Source organism: Antechinus flavipes, chromosome 6 (genome assembly GCF_016432865.1).
Source record: "Antechinus flavipes isolate AdamAnt ecotype Samford, QLD, Australia chromosome 6, AdamAnt_v2, whole genome shotgun sequence".
NCBI classification, from domain to species: domain Eukaryota; kingdom Metazoa; phylum Chordata; class Mammalia; order Dasyuromorphia; family Dasyuridae; genus Antechinus; species Antechinus flavipes.
In genome coordinates this window covers 71,047,048-71,069,590 of record NC_067403.1, presented here as the reverse complement: position 1 = coordinate 71,069,590, position 22,543 = coordinate 71,047,048, and the positions used below count along the sequence as shown (strand labels likewise).

General features: G+C 37.1%; 1 protein-coding gene across 3 annotated transcripts in view; it reads right to left on the bottom strand.

The window, feature by feature from the left end:
• Positions 1-12,160, bottom strand: part of HHIP (hedgehog interacting protein) — a 137,217-nt gene extending 125,057 nt beyond the window's left edge. For all 3 annotated transcript variants that reach the window (XM_051963768.1, XM_051963769.1, XM_051963767.1), the window contains exons 1-2: positions 11,879-12,160; positions 5,321-5,516 (exon numbers count right to left, since the gene is read on the bottom strand). In XM_051963768.1, coding sequence (XP_051819728.1) covers positions 5,321-5,516; positions 11,879-12,160 — 478 coding nt within the window. The remainder of the gene's footprint in view (positions 1-5,320; positions 5,517-11,878) is intronic.
• Positions 12,161-22,543: the final 10,383 nt, after the last annotated feature.

Here is a 22,543-nt window from a genome sequence, read left to right as displayed (position 1 = left end):
GGCATTTTCATAACAAAGAGAAAATTTAGATTTAATTCTCTTTTAATAACTGGATTAATTGTGACTTTTAAAGGACTTGACCTTGTGGTGGACAAGGGTGAATTAAATCTCTTTGGTTGGAAGATCACCCACAGAGAGAAACGGAATTCTTCCAGGGCATCATGCTCTCATTTATGGAAGGGGAAGAAAGAATTTACCAAATGGTACCCTTATGCTTGAAGGAGTAAATGGGAGAGTATTTTTACTGCCAGAGAGTGTTTTGCTCACCCTGGATCAGCATAATAAGATCAGGTCCGCTAATGATGACCATATGCTGATTACTCTTCCAGCTGCATATTTTTAGCCCAGATGTCTTATCAAATGTCCTTGACCTATAACTAATAATACTCCTGAATCATGAATATAGTCCTACTGTATCACAAGGAACTCTGTAAAACTCTGACCTGTAAAGTAAATACCATTATTGGAATCTTGAACTCTAGACTTTCAACATGGATTCTAGGGAAAACCTGCTTTTCTCATTGCGTGAGCTGCTCTACACCCATGAGGAAGAAGAGACATAGCCACTGATTCAAGTTGCTTTTCGAGTAGAAGAATTACACGGATCTCACCACCAAATTACACATTTGCCAGATAGCTGGAGCAGATTAGAGACAGATGATTGCCATGGACCAGAAGGGAAGCTAACTGCTATCAGACAAACCCATGAGCTTGACCTTACTTAGTATCAGGCTTCAACCAATTGTGCTAACTCTGGGCATGTGATAACATAATGGCTTATAGTGAAAAGACAGTAGGGCAGGTACTAAGAAAAATAATGAAAACAGATAAAGCAGACAGGCTATTTCTTTGACAGTCTATTTCTTATGAACATCCTCCTGTGTGAAAGGCTGTATTCTAGCATTTAATGAAAAATAAGGTATACCTTATTTTATATTTATATTTATATTTATAAGTAAGGCAACCTACTTGTTGTCATTCAAATTAAAAAATGTATAGGCATCCTGGTATAGTGGAAAGAGGGAAAATTATTTTTAATTAAAGGCTATATCATGTAATAGGACAACTAAGTGTCACAGTGGATAGAGTAACTAGTCTAGAGTCAGGAAGACTCATCTTCTTGAATTCAAATCTGGCTTCTGACATTTTAAAGCTATATGACCCTAGGCAGGTCACTTAATCCTGTTTGCCTCAGTTCCTCATTTGGAAAAATGAGCTAGAAAAGAAAATAGCAAACTACTCCATTATCTTTGCCAAGATCATGAAGAATGACACAAGTGAAAAATGATTGGACAAAAACATATGGTCTATATTAGAAATTGAACTAGATTTGTGGTCAGAGGACTTAGGCTATATGACTATTTGCGTGGCCCCAAGCAAGTCCCTAATCTCTCAGAACCTCAGTTTCTTCCTCAAGAAAAGGGATAGGTTGGAGCATGTAATCGGAGGTGTTCCATCTATCACGAGCAGTCTGGGCTTATGATGGAGGTTTGAATATAGCTCTGCAGCTTAAGATAGCTACTCTTAAGATAGCTACTCTGGACCTCAGCTTCCTTATCTATGACATAAAGGGGTTGTACCAAATGACTTTTAAGTTTTCCCAAAGCTGGAAGTCCTATGACTTATTTGTTTTTCCATCAGGCTAATTTTTTATAATTTTAAAACTGTTCTTTGGATGCAGATAAGGTATGCTTAGATCTTGGCTACATAACTTACTCGCTGTGTGTTCTTGGACAAAAAACATTTCGTTGGTCCTCAGTCTCCTCATCTGCAAGATAAGGGTGTTGGTATCAATGACCTATAAGGTCTCTTCTAGCCAATTTATTACTAAGGAATAATTTGGGAAATGATGATCTTTGCCCACTGTTGCCTTCCTGTTTTTGTTCTTGAAAGTGAGAGTAGTTCTTCAATCTTTCTACTTGATTGCCCAAAATCTCTGCTTGATAATGTCCTTCTTGATATGAAGCTACTTCTTTAGGCCTTTGAAAGGGAAAGCATGGCGCTATATACAATCAATTTCTCCTTTTTTCTGCAATAAATTCTATTGTATTTAAAGAGGGGAAAAGATGGTCATTGAGAAGAAAAATCAAGTAAATTCCAGCTGCTAGAATGAAACTGATTATTACACTAGTAAAATGGAAAATTCTGTGTACTGGCTTTCTCATGAACAACTCTAATTATGTGGTTTATAATTTTTTGATACTTCATTTTTTTCTTTAAAAATTGGATTTTTCCTTTTATATGTATATGTTTTCTTTCTTTTTCTGTTGTCTGAATATCCTTTCTTTCTTTGGCAATTATAGGTAATATGGAGTAGCAGACATGGAGATAGCTAAAGAGGAAAGACATCTAGTGGCTGTGTGACCCCAGGCAAACCACTTAACCCCTCAGTGTCCACCACAGCTCTCTTAGATGGAACAACTGCTGATCTGTTTTTTCTGGATAGAGTTTCCTCATTGGGAGCTCTCTCTACCAATAAAATAACAGATTTAGACTGTATTACCATCACTTTCCCTCCCCTAAAAGTTTCAGCAAATTCCCTCTCAAATACATTCTTTGGGTTAATTTCCTCCTAACTTTATTGACTTTCTAGCCTTTAATGCTTCTTGATGGTATATTGTGATTTTTTTCATCATTCAAATGATGAATTGGCTTTACTAAGAGAGAGGTGTAGGTCTAGTTTCCTAATGAATAATGAAAAAAAAATTATTTCCTTTTAATTACGATTTGTGTGACCTTGGGCAACTTAGTCCACCTCTCAGAGTCTCAGTTTCCTCATCTGCAAGACAAGAAGGTTAGACTCAATAGTCCTTAAGGTACTTTCAAACTTTAAAAATATTATGCTATGAATTTAAAGTTGCAAATGTTTTCTTCTTTCCATTAAAGAAGAAAAAACTAATCATGAAATGGATTTGAGGGGGAGGAAGTTATAGATTCCCTTTTGGTATTTCTTTCTTTCTTTTTTTTTTTTAAAGAAGTTTATGAATATATTTGGACATAGCCAGTGTGGGGATTTGTTTTGCTTGACTATGCATATTTATTGTAAAAAAAATTGATTCTCTTTTGTTTTTAAAATAGGGAAAGGGATGCAAGAGGGAAAGAAAATAAATGATTATTAATTTAAATATAAAATTAAAAAAACATTAAGAAGTCTATGATTCCAATAATCTCTGTGATTTGGGGAACAGGGATGGGGGCAGGGGATGGAGTATTATCCAGCACTTTATACTTTGAAGGAATCTTAATCCACAGGCCAAAGCTCAGGCTGTCCAACAAATCAATTAGCCAAGTTGGGGATAATTAATGCAACATCTTTTTGTTATTACAGTCCACTTTGAGAATACGTATTTAGAATGATTATTAGCATCTGATTGATGTAGGAAAGGCGCCCATTGGAGTTGGTGCTAAAGCATGCAGGCTGCTCTGTCCAGCACTAAAGTTATGCTTTCATCTGGTTATCTTTCAAGGCAACCTGGGTGGTCACAAAAAGCACTTGACATCTTGATGCACTTCAGCGGTTTTACATATACACAAACTTTGTAGAAAAATAAATTTGTCATTCGTCACCACATATGTTGATCTGGGGAGCGAGAGTCCTGCAGTTAGGGCTCCTGTGCTGTTGCTCACTCTTTCTCCAAAGAGGCTTCCTTTGGGAAGTTAAAATCATTCCCAACATACAACAGAAAGAAACCTCCTCTTCTCCCCAAAGGCATCACTGCCTTACTTTTCCATCCCACTTTTGGACTCAAAGATATAAATGTTAAGCAAGATTCTGAGTTTATATACTACTTTTAACCTATATTAGAAAAAAGCAAATCTCCATCACTTCCAGCTTGGACCAAGCATTTCTGATATCTAATCTGTTACTTTTTCTCAGCAGGCAGTCTTGGCAATTATGACCTAGTCTGCTGTGCTTTGGGGAATGTGATAAGGAGCAAGAAACAGCTGGCTTAAGAGAGCCTTAGAAACATCTCTGCAGTTTATAAAGACAATAATAATATTTTCATATTTGAATGAGTTTAGAAACATGTTAAACCACACCAAAGGGAATGAACAACTCTATTCAAAATGTTTTCTCAAGTCAGTAAGAGTATTACAACCCTTCCCTCCCCATCCCTTTCCCTGCTCCCAAAACAAAAGCACCCAAACCCTAAGTATTTGAAAGCCTTTTTTTTAAAAAAAGAACAGAGTGTATCCTAATTATTTAAAAGTTCTCCTCTAATCTCTCTCACACAATTCTGGAGTTTTAAAGATAAATCTTTTAATCTTATAAATAGTGGCTCATTTTCTGTGATTTTAGCTAATTGGGCAAAATGTCCCCTAGTAGATATTACTCCATCTTCAGAGATGATGTCCATTCTATCAACTCTAGCAAAATGGAATGTTGACATTTTCAAGGAGGACTTTATCAATGCTTTACAAGTCAGGTTGTGTACAGTAATTGCCTCAGGCTTAATGAGATCATAGCATCATGGATGTAGAGTTGAACAAGGACCTTAGCAGTCATGTGGCCCAATCCCCTCATTTTGCACATGAGGAAATAGAGGCTCAAAGAAATAAAGTGACTTGGGTGAGGCCATAGGAGTAGTGAGAGGCAAACAACTGAAATTCTGGGATTCGAAGTACTTAATGATCCAGCAGCAAACTACTACATACTAACTTACATACAACTAACTACATACATACATTTCCCCCTTGGCATTCAATATCAAGACATCCAATTTTCCACTTCCTCCCTTCTTCATTAAAGATTGCTCCTGATCATAATATATTGAAAGCATTCAGTCTTGTTCAAAAATAAGATTAAAATTTTCTGGCTACTTTCAAATGGCTGTTGGCATATGTGCACCTTGTTCTGTCTTTCAAAAAAAAAATCAGAGGATAGTTTTTTTTGTTGTTTTTTTGTTTTTTTTTAGCTTTTGTATTCTTTTTAACGGCAGCTTCAGTTTCCTATTTTATTTGTCATACTAAAATTAGTGAACAATCCTTCAGCTTGGCAAAGGGAGAAAATGTCTTGGAAGCAGATTATGAGAAAGACAGTTTGTCTGGCATTAAAAATTTGCCATGCATAATCCAAAGTAACTAATAAGCTGACCCTGTGAATAGCATGACAGAAAATACTCAGAAGTTTGAATAAGGTCAGTTCGTTATTTGGATGACTAAAAAGCACAATCACAATACACCATTAAAATCGTGATGCCCTAAAATAAACACATGAAGGAGAAAACACATCTTTTGAAAGGTGAGAGAAATCTTACGCAAGCAAAAGCATGCACTGCAATGCAGACATGTGATTTCAATATTCTGCGGTTGCTTTTACCTGGAATGTGGCCTCTACACGTGTAATAGAATTCTTTGCAATAGTCTTCACACAGCAAGGGCAAGGCTAGATCTCTTTCAGAGGCTTCCCCTCTCTCAGGTGAATGGAATAGATTCTGAGAATGTGGTGAGCAGTGGGCACATCTGATCTCCTCCAGGAGTTTCATACACTCTGTGTTGTTGGTAACAGAAAATATCTGCAAGCCAGAAACCAGAAACAAATACATCATCTCTTTCTTGTTTTCCAGGAAAAGCTGCTTTGTAATAACAACAGAAAGAAAAGTGTTCTCAGTCAGGCAGCAGTTATTTATTGGGACCAAGGTTATCACCTTTAAATGTACAATGTCTGACCATAAGCAAGTCGCTCAAATGCTTTGTGACTCAGTTTCTTCATTTGTCAAAATGGGATAACACCCACAGAACCTACCTCCCAGGGTAGTTGCTGAGGCTTCAATGAGATGGTGTATAGTAAATGCTTTATAAACTTTACAATCCTATATAAGTGCTAATTATTATCCCAACATAGAAAACCTGGATATCTAGTTTGTTTGAAGGATCAGGAGATGACCCAAAATGCTCATGCATACCAATAAAAATAATGCGTTTATCTATGGCTTGCTCCTCCATTTGTGAAACTTCAGGGATTAATTTGAATGTCTTCATACTCTGTGTCTATAACTGAGTACAAATGTAACTATCAATTAAAAGAAATCCAGCCCTATCTCCTACATAAATTTTAACTTTAATATTGATTTTTCTCCTGATATTCCTCATAAAAATTAATAATTGTAGATCATTTGAACACCCAATTGATTTTTTTCTTGTAAGGTCATTTATGTATATCCTGTGGCAGGTAACATTTAGCTGTTCCTATTATACAGTATTTTACAATTCATTAAATTCTTTTGCATACATTACTTCATTTGATTCATATGTTATACTCGGAGAAAGAGGGGGAAAAAGCTTACTAATAAGAGAAAAGGTGACAACAACCCTTCTCATTCCCATGAGAATAATATCTTAAGCCATTAAGTACATTTTAATTGATCACTGCAGCTTAACCTGGAAAAAAATCTTCACATTTTCATCAGAACTATGACATACATAAGAAAATAAACATATAACTGGATTATAAAGTTATAGACTATAGTATGTAATGAATTTCACTGGAAAAAAATGGCATATATTTTTTCATGCAATATTTTCTTCCTTTTTTCCCAGTGAGAAATACTTTTGATTTTTTTTTTTTGTTAAATATTGGGAAAGCACCTAATGAACAAAGTAGGGAGTCTATAACCAATATTAAGTCATTATTTTGAGTTGATGTTATATGTCTCATTTATGCTTTTAACAAATGCAGATCATGATATAACCACAATAGAAATATCTGAAATGTCATTGAAACTAAAGCATTCATATCACCATTTAAAAATGACTTAAAATCAAATGATTAAAAGGAACTTATTTTAAAAGTTCTATCAGTGTACTAAAGAATCTATACTATTTCTTTGCCTTATTTATAGAAGAAAATGTGAAGATTGTTTTTGTGATTAAGTCTACATTTCTATATAAACAAGAATACTTTTAATCATATGTTGTTTTTTGGAATCAATTTTTTAAAAGATTTTTTTTGAGGGAGAGAAATCAGTTACCAATTTATTCTATTTTTTAGTTTGTAAGTAGATGTTCTGATTTGAATAAATCAAGATGCTCCTTTTAAAAAATAACAATGTTCTAGTTTATCTGAGAATTTGCATTTAAAAGAGCAAAGAACATTAATTGTTTAGTTAGCTGAATAAATGGATGTGCTGAAAAGTTGAAATTCCAAAAGAAATGATCCCACTTAGGGGAAAAAAATGAAATAAAGTTCATAATTTATTGTAAATATTTGATTGAGATTAAATGTATAGATGATCACGACACATTTGAAATACAAAATTCCAATAAAAATAATCACATTGGAGGGGAAAAGAAACAAAATTTATGATTTATTATCCAGAAAAAGTTGATTAGCCCAAATCATTTTTGATTTTTGCTCACTTTACTTACATGACAAGTGGTTAAGTGGTTAAGATTTTCAAAAAAGAAACATACACAAGACACTCAGAATTTGCATTCCAAGAATTTTTAGAATGTCTTCAATTGTGCATACTTTGCCAGATACCACCAGATCTATGCAATATTCTATTTTTCCATCTCTGTAGCCTATTCAGTGTAGATCACTGCAGCAAAGCATGAAGAGAAATAACATTAAAAGAAATTAAAGCTACCTATTTGGCTTTGTGGAAAATGGGTGTTTAATTACATCTGATTTCATGTAGTCTATGCATACTTCCATTTTTAATAACTGAAATAAAACCCTGCCAGCTGCCATGCAGGGGGAGATTGATTTTAGTGCTTGAAGAATTTGGTCCTTTACAATTTTTGGAATGTGCCTTGGCCACAAAATAGCCCATCAAAAGATTAAGGAGCAGGATTCAATAAATTATCTGAAATCAAGTACAATATTACTCTTTTTAAAGTTTCATGCTGTTCCAACACAGCAGGATGCTAACATTTTGCTCTGTGTGAGGTCCGCAGTATCTATCTGAAGATAGATAGAGCCATCATTCTAGCTTAGGTTTCAATGAACCAGTGGTCTTACTGAAGTCAATTAAACTGACTTAGTCCAAAGCTGAAACGCTGTTTTAGACAGATCAGTATGGGTGTGAGCAGAGTATTTTGTCTTCTTTAATAGCATAGACACAAATGCACATACATGCACACATCTTTCTCTGAGCTCGACAATGCCATAGATCTTAACAAGAAATGGAAACTAATTTCCTTTCCTGACTTGAAAAAGAAAAAGTTCTATCCAAAGTCATCAGATGATAGTGGCCTAACTTGGACTTTGGAAAACATGTAAAACTTGGAAACATTATTATAGCATGCCTAGTAATGATTATACTTGCTGCTGACTAATTTATAACATCTGGAAGGTCATCCTTTAATCTCCAGCCACATGAAAGTAAAACTCATTGAAGAAAAGGTAAGCAAAATACTGGAATCTACACAGAAAAGTGTGGCCTACCACAAAAGCTTATCAACAAACAGTAAAAATCAGTGACAGGGACCTTCTGTATTTCTTTCTTTAGCCAGCAGCAAAGAAAGTTAAGCAGCACCCACAGGAGCCTGATGATTTGACAAAATTGGGGATAAAGCATGACAGTGTATTAAGATGTTGTTTTAAAAATCCCTGGGTGTACCCGAATTTATTTCTAAAAATCATATGTCTGCAAGGTTGTTCAGCTGTTGGGTTAGACACATGTTTCTTCTGGACCCTAGTGCTGGATTATGTCATTAGAGAGTTCAGTTTCAATTTTAGGCTAATATGTAAATAGATCATTGTATTAAGGCAGCTGTTAAAGGGAGCCCAGGATGAGTTATTTGTTTAGTTAGATGTGTCCAACAATAGCCTTTGTTCCTGAAAGAGCCAGAGCAAACACATGATTGTAAAAGGGCACACTTGAAAACAATTACTTTTCACCCATTCCTTGACAGCCTTGGCTGTGAAGCCACCCAAGGTAGCAGAGATATACATTCTCTCTCTCTCTCTCTCTCTCTCTCTCTCTCTCTCTCTCTCTCTCTCTCTCTCTCTCTCACACACACACACACACACAACACACACACACACACACACACACACACACACACTGAAAGGGGGCTTCTATGTCAATCTACCTACAAGTTAAGCTTTTGAGATGGTTGGAGTTGCTATTGCATTTGGATGATGGTAAATGGAATATTCTGAAGGTTGTAATGAAGTTAAAGAGCTTTGTTAAAAAGTTATGACAGTATCACTTCTCTTATTGTAGAGTGGCTTACTGTTGAGGTTTTGACAAAAATATACATGTTATCAGAATGCCTTGATATATTGATATTAATATAAAACATTTTAGAGCAAAAATGACACTTAAGAGAAGCAACTGAGCATGCTCACTAACTTTAATATTCTAGTCTCTTGTAAATGTGTGACCGCTACTGTCATGATAGAACAGGAGGATTTTGAAAACTGTTTTTCTCAATTTCCTTTCTGTTTTTGCAAAGATCTTCAGGCACCTTCATGCTAAACTTTAAAGACACCTTTCTAATGGCTATAATGTGCATCATTAAAAATGGCTTAGCCATATTTATGATAAACTAATGAGCCTTAGAATAAACATCAAGGTTTAATGGGTAGATAACATGGTTTTAAAATATCATTCAAACTTTAGGACAAATATGTCAAAAAAATAAATAAGCACATCTCTACAGAGTAGATAACTCCTTATTCCTTTTTTTGAAAGTGGTTTGAGAACAGTCGGTTTATAGACTATTTGTAATGGGAACAAATATCAGGACCCACAGAATAAACTTCAACACATAAACCCACTTTTAAAATGAGGTGGGGAATAAAAATGGAAAGAGAAGAATTCTGGTTTTGCCAGTTTTTTGCTACCTGTGTGACCTTGAGCAAGACCCTGCCATTCTTCCTAGCTTCCATTTCCTCATCTGCACAGAGCCAAATGAACTAGATGATCTTTTAAGGGTCTCTTCCAGCTCTATCTAAATCTATGATACTTTGAGTAAATAAAGGAAGCATAGGTAAATGGCAAACCCATCTCAAGCAAGGAAATAATTTTTATAACATGATTAAGTCATAATGGACACAGTACTGCCCTCCATCCTTTTGCCAAATTCAGTCAAGTACATGCCCCTATTCCTCAAAGACTTCAGAGATACATGAGTTTTTTCAATTCTTGGTCCCCTGATATTGTCCATGGCAAGGAGGGTGACTTAAGGATGCATTTCCAGACTTTCCTTTGAATTTCTTGGTTTTTTTTTGGGGGGGGGGAATAAGGAGGTTCCCTTTCAGAACTATTATCAAAATGTAGTTACTTTGTCATCTAATTCTATTAGAATCAGAGAGCTTAATGCTACTTTCTGAGTAGGAGAAAGGAATATATATATATATACATATATCCTGCTTAGAATCTCAGACTTCTGCATTCTGGTAAGAATAATGAGAGAGAGAGAGAGGCTGTAGCTGAAAACCTGTAGAAGACAGTTCTCACTCATCTGGGAATAGAGGGACTAGGACAAATGCTCCCTCAAAAGCCATGAACATTTGGACAGAGCTGGGGACTGAAGGAGAATGATGTTCTCTAGTTTCACCCATTAGTGAACCAACTAACAACACAATGGTGTTGTTGTTATTCTTTTGCCATAAGCAACAGGGCTCTGTGTGTGGGCAGCAGTTTAGTAGGGAGGAGGATAAGTCGACCCCTTTTTGTCCTATTGATTTTTTCCTATTTGCATGACTTGAGCAAATTAAATGATGCAATATGGCTTTTTGTTACAAAACAAAGTGAGAGATACCACCCAGACACATATGTTGATTCGTAAGAGCTGTTTACATGAGAATAGAGTGAAATCTACCGTGAACTAAGCATAAAAATTAGATTCAGCCGGGGTATTTTTTTTTTATTATGCTTGGGCCAGCAAGACTGAAACACAAGTTTTCCAAGAGTCTCTCAGACCTTGACAACTGCAGTGTTGTAACAGAGGAATTCTTAATTAAACCTAAAATGGAAAGGGGTGGGGGCGGTAAGACACCTGATTGTTTATTTCACGTGCAGAGATTGTTAATGACGTGATCCCGGCACTTTCCCTCCTAGGGTGTAGAGTAAATTCCCCCACATAACTGCAGCGCACGCCAAGAAATATATTTTTTAAACCGAGTTGAAATGAGCATTTCTCGAAATGAGTATATAAAACGATTATACTATAGATACTATATATTGACACCAGTGGAATGAAATGACCAGTCTTGAAAAGTTTCCAATTAACTAGCAAAAGATCTCGCTTTATAAGTAACTGCGATCCGGAGCCTGGATTTACAATGACATGTGGGGGTGGGGTGGGGAGCGCGGCCGCGCTAATGAATCTTTTCCCCATTTTGTGTGTGGAATGTGACAGCGAAAATCTTTCCCTGGTTTTCAAAGCTCTCGAGCTTGGTTTGATTCGAAGTATAAGACTCCCCTGTTAGCTGGGCTGGAGATCATAAACCACCCCAGATTTCTACATCCTCTCTTCTAGTCCAACCTTTCCCTAAAGCAAGCACGTGGAGAAAACGGCACAAGCCTTTTCTATCCCCAGAAAAATAAACCGGAAACCACAGTCACCTTAATTTACAGTTTTCACCGAAGCCAGTGCCTGGTTTAATACGAAACACACGCTTCATCTCTATACTTTGCAAGTGTTCACATAGGCGAGGATGAGAGACTCACAGGAAGTCAAACTTTTCTGAGCCAGAAGGTGATCTAGCAAAGCACCGTGCACAGAGGTTAGGGTCGATTTCGGCATCCCAGAATCCATAAAAAAACAATCATTCGAGTTTTAATAGAAGGGGGGAAAAGGTAATTCAGATGAGCCTCGCAGCTCTAAACCTTCACAGGGAACCCCAGGGTTGCCAGACCCCTTTCATCATCTTACAGCCTATTTGCCAAAGTTTGCACCCATGCGAATGACGGTTGCCTACCTTGGACTCCATGTGCAGCAGAGACTGACTGTCAATCCTGGAACAGCAGGAGAGCCGAGGGTAGAAGGCACCGCAGACAGCTTCTGCCCCGCTTAGGGAGTCCAACTGGGACATCATCCTCCTGTCCCTCCTTTTCAGACGCTTCGGTGGGTTCCCATTCAGACACCTTCTCCTCCGCGCACCAGTCCCTTCGTTCCTTTCTCCAAACTTAGCATCCCCTTCGAAGAAGCCCAGAGCCACCGCTACGAGCAGCAACTTAAAGGACAACATCTTCAGCATCATCTGCCCAGCAGCAGCAGCAGCAGCAGGAGGAGGAGGTTGAGACGTGCGTGGAGGAGAAAAAGGATGGCTCTCCTCACTGCCCGGCCACACAGCCCCCGGAGGGGGAGAGGGGGGACGGGGGCTGCAAGGATGGCAAAAAGGCCAAGGGAGGCAGCGGGGAGGAGGCCCCCGAGCAACTTTGTAACAAGTTTAGAAAAGCGCCGAGAGAGGGGGTCCAATGCCCTAGGGGAGCCCGGGGACTGAGGATGGGTTTAATTTGTGCCAGGGACGCTCTCCGTGGTGGCGGTGCCAGTGTCAAAGGAGTTAGGGGGCTTCGGGTGCAGCCTGGAAGTGGGGGGGAGAGCAGGAGGAGGCGGCGGGGGCAGCGGCGGGGGCAGCAGCGCCAGTTCACTTGTTGTCCATGTAACGGGAGTCGCGGAGGTGAGACTGGAGGAGCGGCGGCGGCGGCAGCAGCGACGGCCCCGGCGGCAGCAGCAGCAGCAGCAGCAGCGGAGGCGGAGGCAGCGCTGGGATCTAGAAGATGCTGCGATCTCCTCTGCCCGCGGCTGCAGCTCCTCACACCGGCTCTCATGTTTCGCTCCCTCTTTTCTTCTTCTTTTTAACTAGCGCGCGGGGAGGTGCTGCCACCGCGCGCCCCTTGACGTCACCACTGCTGCTCCCGCGCCCCCGCCCCGGGGCAAGAGAAGGGGAGGGGAAAGTGCTCCGAGCGGGGCGGGGTGGAGAGTATGTGTGCTAGGGGAGCAGGGCAGGGGGGGCGGGGCGGTGAGAGGGCGCGTGCCCGCCAGAAGGGCTCGCTCCTGCAGAGGGGACTGCCGCCGCCGCGGCTGTAGCGCGGGCCAGGGGTCGGAGCGGCCGGAGAGGGGCCCGGGCTGCCCGATGCTCTCCCGCTCTCATAGATGCGGAGGAGTCCGCTGCTGGACTTGGGAGCTTCTAAAAGCGAGTTCCCTTCTGGCAGCAGCCGCTCGTGTGTTTGTGGGCTCGGGGAGGGCGCCTCTCTTTTCTCTCACCTCCTGGGGGAGGGGACTGCAGTGGTGCACCTCCTGGTGCCACCCTGGAGCTTGCTCCAGGTTTGCAGAGACGCGGGCTTTGCAGGATGCTGCGGCTGCCTGCAGATGCTCCTTCGGGCAAAATCTCGAGTCCCAGAGAAATTAAGTGAAAGTGTCCCGAGGGTGATTATAAGGCGGGGGCCGGGTGCATTTCTTAGCTGTCTTCCCACCTTGCCTCTGGCTACCCGGTGCAAATCTGAGGGGGTTGGGAGAGGCCGGAGAGGAATGGGATGGGGTCCTGGGGGGTCGGGAGCAGGAAGAAACTAGAGTCTCGCAGAGGTCAGAGAGACAGAAAGGAGGGCAAGAGGCTCTGTCTGCTCAGCCTTGGAGAGCTGAACTCGTGGCTGATTCCCAAACTCCGGATAACTTATCTAGTCATTTTCAAAGGTGCTCTTTCCAGGTTTGGGTGTTTGATGATTTTGTTTTCCTAAAGAGAGAGGTTTGAGTTTTGGCACACTTCCTCAGTCTCTGTATCTCTCGCTGCCTGTCTTTTTTCTCTTTGTCTCTCTCTGTGTTTCTGTCTCTCTGTGTGTGTCTCACTCTGTCTCTGTCTTTTTTCTCTTTCCCTTCCCCCACTCCACTCCCATGCTCCACGCTGAGAACTTTTGAAGTGGTTTGGACTTTTCCCCTAGGAGGAGCATACACCTGCCCAAAATGGGACCTTTAAAATCTACCTAGTACACGCAAAGTAGTCCCTAACCCTTTGATGTTCTGGAGGTAGGAAAGAGGAATCTATTCGCATAGCTGTGTTTTATGGAAGGACATCCATATGTACTGTTTGTAGAAATAACTTTAACTGCTATTAACCTTGTGGACGGAATGGCTAGTCTTGCTTGAGTCTCAGGGGATTACTCCTTTGCTCCAAATGGTAAAGGAAGGTCTGGAAAATTGGAGCGTGTAAAGCAGACCTGGCACAGCTTAGGGACAGAACATTTCACTGGCACCCAGGCATAAGACAAAACTTATTGCATCAAAACACCCATAGAACCCCAAAGGGTAAAGTTTACCAAAACAGGAGGCAAGAATTGTCCCCAAGATTCTGTGGCACAAAACTGGGAACCATTACATAACCCCGAGTCACTCTATTTGACTTCTGAAAGGTGAATTTTTAGTTGCAATTTGTTTGCTTATTTGTTTGAATATATTCTTTACAGCTAACTTGATTTGTATTTCAGGTTGAAATAATAAAATGTCACATCATTTCCAGACTGAAAGAAAAGTGTCATCGGAAGAAAAAGCATTGGATTGGGAGTTACAAGATGGGAAATCCATCAATCACATACGTGTTTGTTAGGTGCTTACCATGTGGTAGATAGACAATGTGCAAAGTAATGGGGATGTTAAGGTTAATATATTCTATGTCTCTAGAAACTTACATTCTAATGAGAGAGACAACATAAAGTAATGAGTACATACAAAATACTTTCAGAGTGGATAAGTAGAAAAAGACAAGGCTATAGAAGTTTGAGGGAACCAGGAAGGCCATTTTTCAGGGCATAGCATTTGAGCTGAGTTTTGAAGGCAACCAGAGATTCTTAGAGGGGATATGAGCAGGGGGCACATTGAAGGCATGGGGCCTAGATAACATGAAGGACGATTAGTTCTTTCACAGTTGTTTTCTTTTACAGCATTTTATTCATTGTAGAGATTGTTCTCCTAGTTTAGTTTATTTCACTCTGCATCAGTTCATATATGACTTCTTTAATTTTTTTTTTTTTCTTTTTGGTCAATGGTTGGTAGCAACCATTCAGTTAAGTTGGAAAAGTTTTCACTCTGGCTCTAACACTTACTATTTGTGCAATCTTGGACAGTTTCTTGTACTCTATCAGCCTCAGTTTCTTCATTTGTAAAATATGCTAGTTAAATTAGCACCAGCTTAAGGTTCCATCCAATTTTAAATACCATATATTAAAAAATCAAATGAGAAAGTTCAATTGGAGTTTCCTTCTCTTGACTAAGTAGAAAAATTCTTATGTTAACAAATAATATTAAAATTAGTTTTATAGGAACTTTGCAAGATGTTGGTATGCATAAGAAATATGAGAAATTTCTTTTAGTAGTTCTCCTATTTTTTCATTGGTAGTCTTTCACTTTATTTTATTCTTTTTATTATTATAAACTTGACAAATATCAACATGAACATTTCTTCATACAAAAATAAAACCTTAAAAAAGGACATTGCATATGAAAACACGAACCTCTGTTTGCAATGTATATATATTTATATAATATATATACACATATATATAATATATAAATTTAACATGGTAGTCTCACCATTGTCCTGCTTGTCTGTATCCCTTTTTGTATTTATGTCTGATCTCTTCTGTATATATATTTTAAATGATTCACTTTCTTTTTCCTCACACTTTTTTCACTTTTTGGTATCACTATAGTCCAATTCCTCTTCACCCAAATCTTACATTTAAAAAAATGTATTTATTTATTTATTTAAAAATAAGAAATATAAACATGCAAATATTCATAGACATGCAAAACAACCCATATACTGCCCATCTTTGAAAATGTGCATCTTATTCTGCATCTACAATTCATCACCTCTCTGTTAGAAAGTGAGAATCATGATTCATTATCAGTTTTCTGGAGTTATTAGTCATTATATTGATCATAGTTCTTTCACAGTTGTTTTCTTTTACAGCATTTTATTCATTGTAGAGATTGTTCTCCTAGTTTAGTTTATTTCACTCTGCATCAGTTCATATATGACTTCCTTTTTTTTTTTTTTTTTTTTCTTTTCTTTTTGGTCAATGGTTGGTAGCAAATGGAGGATTAATCAAGACTACATGTAAGCTGAGGTACTTAAGCTGAACATTGAAAGAAAACATTCTAAGTGATGGAGGTGAGGACACATTTTAAAAATCATTTCAGTTCACATTATCATAAACATTCAAGAGATTTAAAAATATCCAATGAATTCTATAGATTTTTTTGGTAAAATTTTATGGCACCATGGAATTTTTTTTAAACATCTGATAAGCACAAATCATGTATCTAGTGAACCTACATCAGAAACAATTATAATGACATATTTGTGTTTTTTCTGTGATATATTTATGTTCTTCCTATATTTCAGGCTTGACACTAACTAGATTCAGTGGTTTATTTCATCACCAATACTGAACTAATGATATGATTTTTCTTATATCTTCAAGTTTCCTTGCCTTTTTTTTAAACACATAAATACAAACAATTATAATAATTATTAATGATACAAGAAAGAAACAATGCCTATAAATTAAAAACATGGATAAGGATGCTATTTTGTATTTTCTTTCTTGAGACAATCAAATGATTGAACCTTATATGTTACTCCTGAGCTGGATTTGATTAATAGTAAACCCATAATCCAATTCTTTGTTCAAATTATGAATTTCAAGCAAGAGATGGGTCATGAAACTATGGAATGATCATGAATAACATGGATAACAGCCCACTCCCAAGACACTGGATTACCTTGGACAAGCCATCAAACTCTCTGAATCTGTTTTTTCATATATAATTAAGAGGATTCATTACAAGGTCTGCTAAATTCCCTTCTGACATCAAATCTATGATTCTATAATCTAATAATCCAGTCAACAGAAAGTATAATGTTGTGTGCAGTTTTGCCACATTTACATATCTGTCTGAAGTTTGCACTTCACCTTAAACAAAAATTCTGGGTTCAGTAAAACACTGCTTTACAAATACTGGTCAGTATAGTTAATTTCTATAAGATAGTATTTCATTGAGACAATATGGTGTAATGAAGATGGTCCTAGACTAGAATTAGCAGCAATTGGATTTGAGTCCTACCTCAGAATTTGAACAAGTCACTTAAACTTCTCAATTTCAATTTTTTTTATGAGGATAATAAGACCTGGAGTAGTTTTCTCCCAGAGTTCTTATGAGGTTCAAAATATATAATCACTCTGCAAATTACGAAGCACTTTATATGTTTTTTGTTATAATTGATTTATATATTATTCATGATACCAAATGCAAATTGGATCTATTTAATGATGATACATATTTAAAATACAATGCTCTGAAAGTTTTTCTATTCAGTTTGCTATTTCCCTTTCCAAAGCAACCAGCATAATGGTGTGCACAAGGCAACTACTCAAATTGTTACTATTGACTGCAGAATTTATTTGAATAAATATTGAAAAAGCATAAGAAATAATGGGTGGAAATGCTAAAGGAAAATTTGAAATCAGAAAAGAGAATAAATTAAAAGTGGAATATCACAAAATAAGTTCAGTATAAGTCACAACTAATGGGTGCTTGAGAAGTCTGAGGACAGGAGTTTCCTGAAATGTTGGTATAAAATATGAGATATTTAATATTCTAATGATAGCAGCATAGTATACTAACTAGAGAAATAAAGAGCCTTTGATAACCCACGATCATTCACCACGCCCATATTTTGGCATATTTTAAAATTTGAAATGTCAATTTTACTAGCCAACAGGACTAACATGACTTTAGAATATGTGTGTGTGTATGTATGTGTGCATATTATTTATGTACATAAATGTATATATACATACACATATAATTTGCACAACTATATGATTAACACATATAAATAATATATATCAGTTGATAGAGAGCAGAGTCTGAAGAATCATGTCATCTCTCTCTCTCTCTCTCTCTCTATATATATATATATATACACACACACATGCACATATATATATTCACATATATGTACATATATCTCTTTCTATCTATTTATCTATCTCACTGTTAGGTGGTATAGTGGATACAGTGATCCTAGTGTCAGGAAGAACTGACTTCAAACTGGGCCTCAGATAGTTATTAACTGCATGATTCCAGGGAAGTCACTTAGCTGCTATCTTTGGTTACCTCATCTGTAAAATGGGATAATATTATTATTATTAATATTATTATCCCAGGATTGTTGTGAGGATAACATGAGATAAAATAAAACTGTTTTGCCAAGACATAAAAAAAGGATTTGAAAAGCTGAAGAGAATTGATGAAGCTGAAAGAAGAGAGTTGATATTTTGGTCAGGAATATATATCATATATGTTTTCATTGTTTCTATTATTCACTTTTTTGAGGGAAGGGATCCTGTCTTAAAAATACTTTATACTGCATCATACTCATTGAGATCCTCATCGAATTTATTATCTGAAAAGATAAAATTATCTTTAAATCCAAAATCATGGAATAGTACTTGTAGACAATTTACACTGTAGCTAATCTAACTTCCCTCCTCAAAATAAAGAATTACAATGTTCAATCATAGGAATTCCTTAGATATAAAAGATGTTGATTTGAGGATATTATGTATTTTTTGACATTGCCCAAGGACAAGAAGATAAAATATAAGGCAGATTATCACATCATTATGTATTTGTATCCTGATGAAGGGAGGAAAATCTCTGGTAGAATGTTGCAAGATTTGTTTGGTCTTAGTGTGTTCAACATTTTAATCCATGAGCTAAATAAAGAATAATTTATAAAATTTTAAGTAGAAATACAAAACTATGAAGTGCAGGTAATATCGTGAGTCCAACAAACTTCCACAAACATTTATCCAGCAATACCTATTTACCATGTGTCAGGAACTATACAAGTTACAAGACATACAAAGTCAGAAAGACAAAAAGGACAAATTTGTTAGCTTCAAGGAGTTTATATCCTTTGAGGGACTCTTGAGGAGGAGATGAACAAATACAGATATATAAAATCAAAATATTCACAAAATATCAGAAATATATCTTTGGGGAGGTAAAGAAAAGCAGTAATATCAGAGAAAATTAGGAAAAATTTCTTGTAGAATGTGAAACTTGAAATGAATTTTGATGGGTGCTAAAGACTTTAGGAAGCAGAGGTGAGGAAGAAGAAGATTTTAGGCATGGGAGGATGGCCTATCTAAAAACATGGAGTAAAGATTGCCATATTTTGGAGTGGAAGTTGGAATTCTATGTATAGAGAATACATGTAAATTGAAATGTTGCATGTGTGAAGGGCAATAATATAATCTCAGGCTGGAAATACAGACTGGAGTCAGACTATGAGAAAATTTAAATGCCAACTAGAGGAGATGGATGATAGAATTTTGACATTTGAGATAATTTCTTGAACCAAGAAGATAAAATTTAACAGTGAAAAAATAAAGTTCTGCAATTAGATTTAAAAAAAATCTTTATAACAAAAATACTTTGGGGGACGACTTGACTTGGCAGCAGTTCATGAGAAAAAGATTTTGGGATATTAGTGGAACATAATCCTAATGTAAGCCAGCAGTGGGACTCAGCTCTTAAGAAAATGAACATAATCTTGGACATTGATAGAAATTTAATAGTTAGGTTACAGAAAGTAAATGTCTCTTTGCCCTCTAATCTACTCAGATCATATTTGGAGTATTGTGTTCTGGAAATCACATTTTTAGATTGAATTGGAAATGGAGTCTATCCACAGTCAGAATTAGCTACTTTGTTCTGGAGTAGTGAATAATAAGGACAAATATGATAACTGTCTTTAAGTAGTTGAAGCCTCAGCATATAGAGGAAATGGACTTTTTTTTTGTTTTGCTTCAAAATGCAAAACAAGAAAAATGAAGGGAAAACAAAAGATAGGCAAAGTTTTGGCTTATAAGTAATTACTTTGTAATACCAGTGAGTAGGCTATGGGTACTAGAGCTTTTCAAATATTTTCTGGATTGACATTTTTGGTAGATGGGGAATGGTTTGACAGATATAGATAGATATCAATCCTGTATCCATATCTATCTCTATATCCATATAGGTAAGGACCCCTCATGGAGTTCCATATGTCATGATTCAATAGTCTGAGAGCAAGGAAGAAGGATGTAAAATTGAACTGAAAACTAGGTAATTCTGGAAACAGAAATTTGATGAGAACGCAAACAGGGAAATAGATATTTAAATTGGAACACAAGACCAGTCTTGGGAGGAGACTCAATGAAAAATAATAACATGATTTGTCTATCTTCCTCCCCCATTTTTTTCTCAATAGCATTTTATTTTTCCAATTGCATGTAAAGTTAGTTTTCAACATCCATTTTTGTAAGATTTTGAGTTCCAAATTTTTTCTCCTTCCCTCCCCAAAACAGCAAACAATCTGATATAGGTTATACATGTACAATTATTTAAAACATATTTCCATACTTTTGGGTTGTGAAAGAAAAAAATTAGACCAAAAGGGAAAACACCACAAGAAAGAAACAGCAAACAAATAAATAAACATTTACAAAAAGGTCAAAATATTATAATTCAGTCCACATTTAGTCTTCATACTCTTTCCCTGGGTGGAGATGGCATCCAAGTTGTATTGGAATTGTCATCCATCACTGTGCACAATGTTTTCCTGGTTCTGCTTATTTTATCCAGCATCAGTTCAGGTAAGTCTTTTCAGGCTTTTCTGAAATCAGCCTGTTCTTATAGAGTAATAACTTTCAATTACACTCAGATACCATAATTTATCCAGCCATTCCCCAGTTGATAGGCAGGCACTCGATTTCCAATTCTTTGTCATCACAAAAAGAATTGCCATAAATATTTTTGCACATGTGGGTCCTTTTCCCTCTTTTATGATCTTTTTGGAATACAGATCCAGAAGAGATATGACTAGATCAAAGTATAGGCACAGTTTTATAGCCTTTTGGGCGTAGCTCCAAATTACTCTCTAGAATGGCTGGGTCAGTTCACAGAAATTTTCTCTTTCAGGAGAGAGGAACATCATGATCTAAACATTAGCTTCTTAAACTGTGTTCACAACCTCATATGCAGCCTTGTAGCTGAATAAGGGTTGCTAAATTATCATTTATTATCAGTAAATATTTGATTTATATATTTATATACCTGGTGTCTTGTAAAATTTTCTTGAGTAAAAAGGGATTATAAGTGGAGAAAGCTTAAGAAGATCTGGTCTGAATCACATCATCATTGTTATGTCATCATCATCATCATCACCAGTAGCATTTCCTTAGCTCTTTAAGGTTTGTGAAACACTTTACAAATATTTTCCAGTATCAAACACAAAATAATCCTGGTGGTGGCCTTGTTGCTATTATTATCCTCATTTTACAGATGAGGAAACTGAGGCAGGTATAGATTAAGTGACTTGTTAGTCTGAAAATGGACACTGTATCTCACCCATGGATCTCCCCCTCTGCAAAAGAATGGGATGGATTCTTCTAGCATGTCTTTCTTTGTAATTTTGTATCATTCAGTTCTTATTGTTTTTAGGTTGTTCTTCATTTGCATTATTACAGTTGTTGTGTATGTTGTTTTGGGGCAGTTTTCATTCTGTTATCAGTCCATATAAAAATTTTTTTTTTGCTTTGATCATAGTTGTCATTTCTTACAGGAAATTAACTTGCTCTTGCATTCATGTATCACAATTTGTTTATCCATTCCCCAATCAATGGATACTTAGTTTGCTTCCAGTTCCTTTCTATCACGCAATGGTGCTATTATAATATTTTAGTGTATATGGGCATTTTATTTTACCAATTATCTCCTTGAGGTGTAAGTCTTGTGGTAGAATCTCTCATCAAAGGGTTTGGACATTTTAGTTAAACAAGCATTTATTAAGTGTATGCTCTGTGTTAGGTACCCTACTAGACTCTAGGAATAGAGGCAAAAGAAGTAGTTTCTATAGGGATGAGATTCGCAGAGATAAACTTTGTCATGTGCCTAAACTCTAATTCTCTCAAGGTATTATAAGGTAACCTTGTTGCGGGGAGGAGTCCACTTAACTACTGTAACTATTAGCCACCCCTCCCCTTCCCATTCACAACAAAGATACTATTAATTCTTAAATATAACATGTTTAACAAGGCAAGAAATAATCATACTATGTTACCCAGGAAGAGGAAAATGTAGGAATAATTAGGAAAAAAATTACTTACAAACATGGATCACACTCTTCTGCCCATGGGTGTAGTTTGTGCTGGGGAGAGGGGACAAACACTTCTATACCCAGCAGGGGGCATATGAGTGGAGAACTCCATGTCCTTGACCGCAGCTGGCCACTCTGGACTGCAAAGCCATGATGTCTCTTTGGGAACAAACTATACCAGGGAAAGCCACTTCTTTGCTACCTTTGCTCCTTCTGATTCTCACTGGTGTCGAACTAGGCAAAGTCTCATCTTCTGAGCTCTTTCCTTCCATTCACCCTCACTGAAAAGTCATTCTTCACAACAAGATTCTGCCATTGTGCAATCAACTTCAAACTTCTTACCATATATCAGATCCCACATCTTTCTGGGAAACTCAGGCAAGCTCAGCCAATATTTCATTCAAAAAGATTCTGCCATTGTCCAATCAGCTTCAA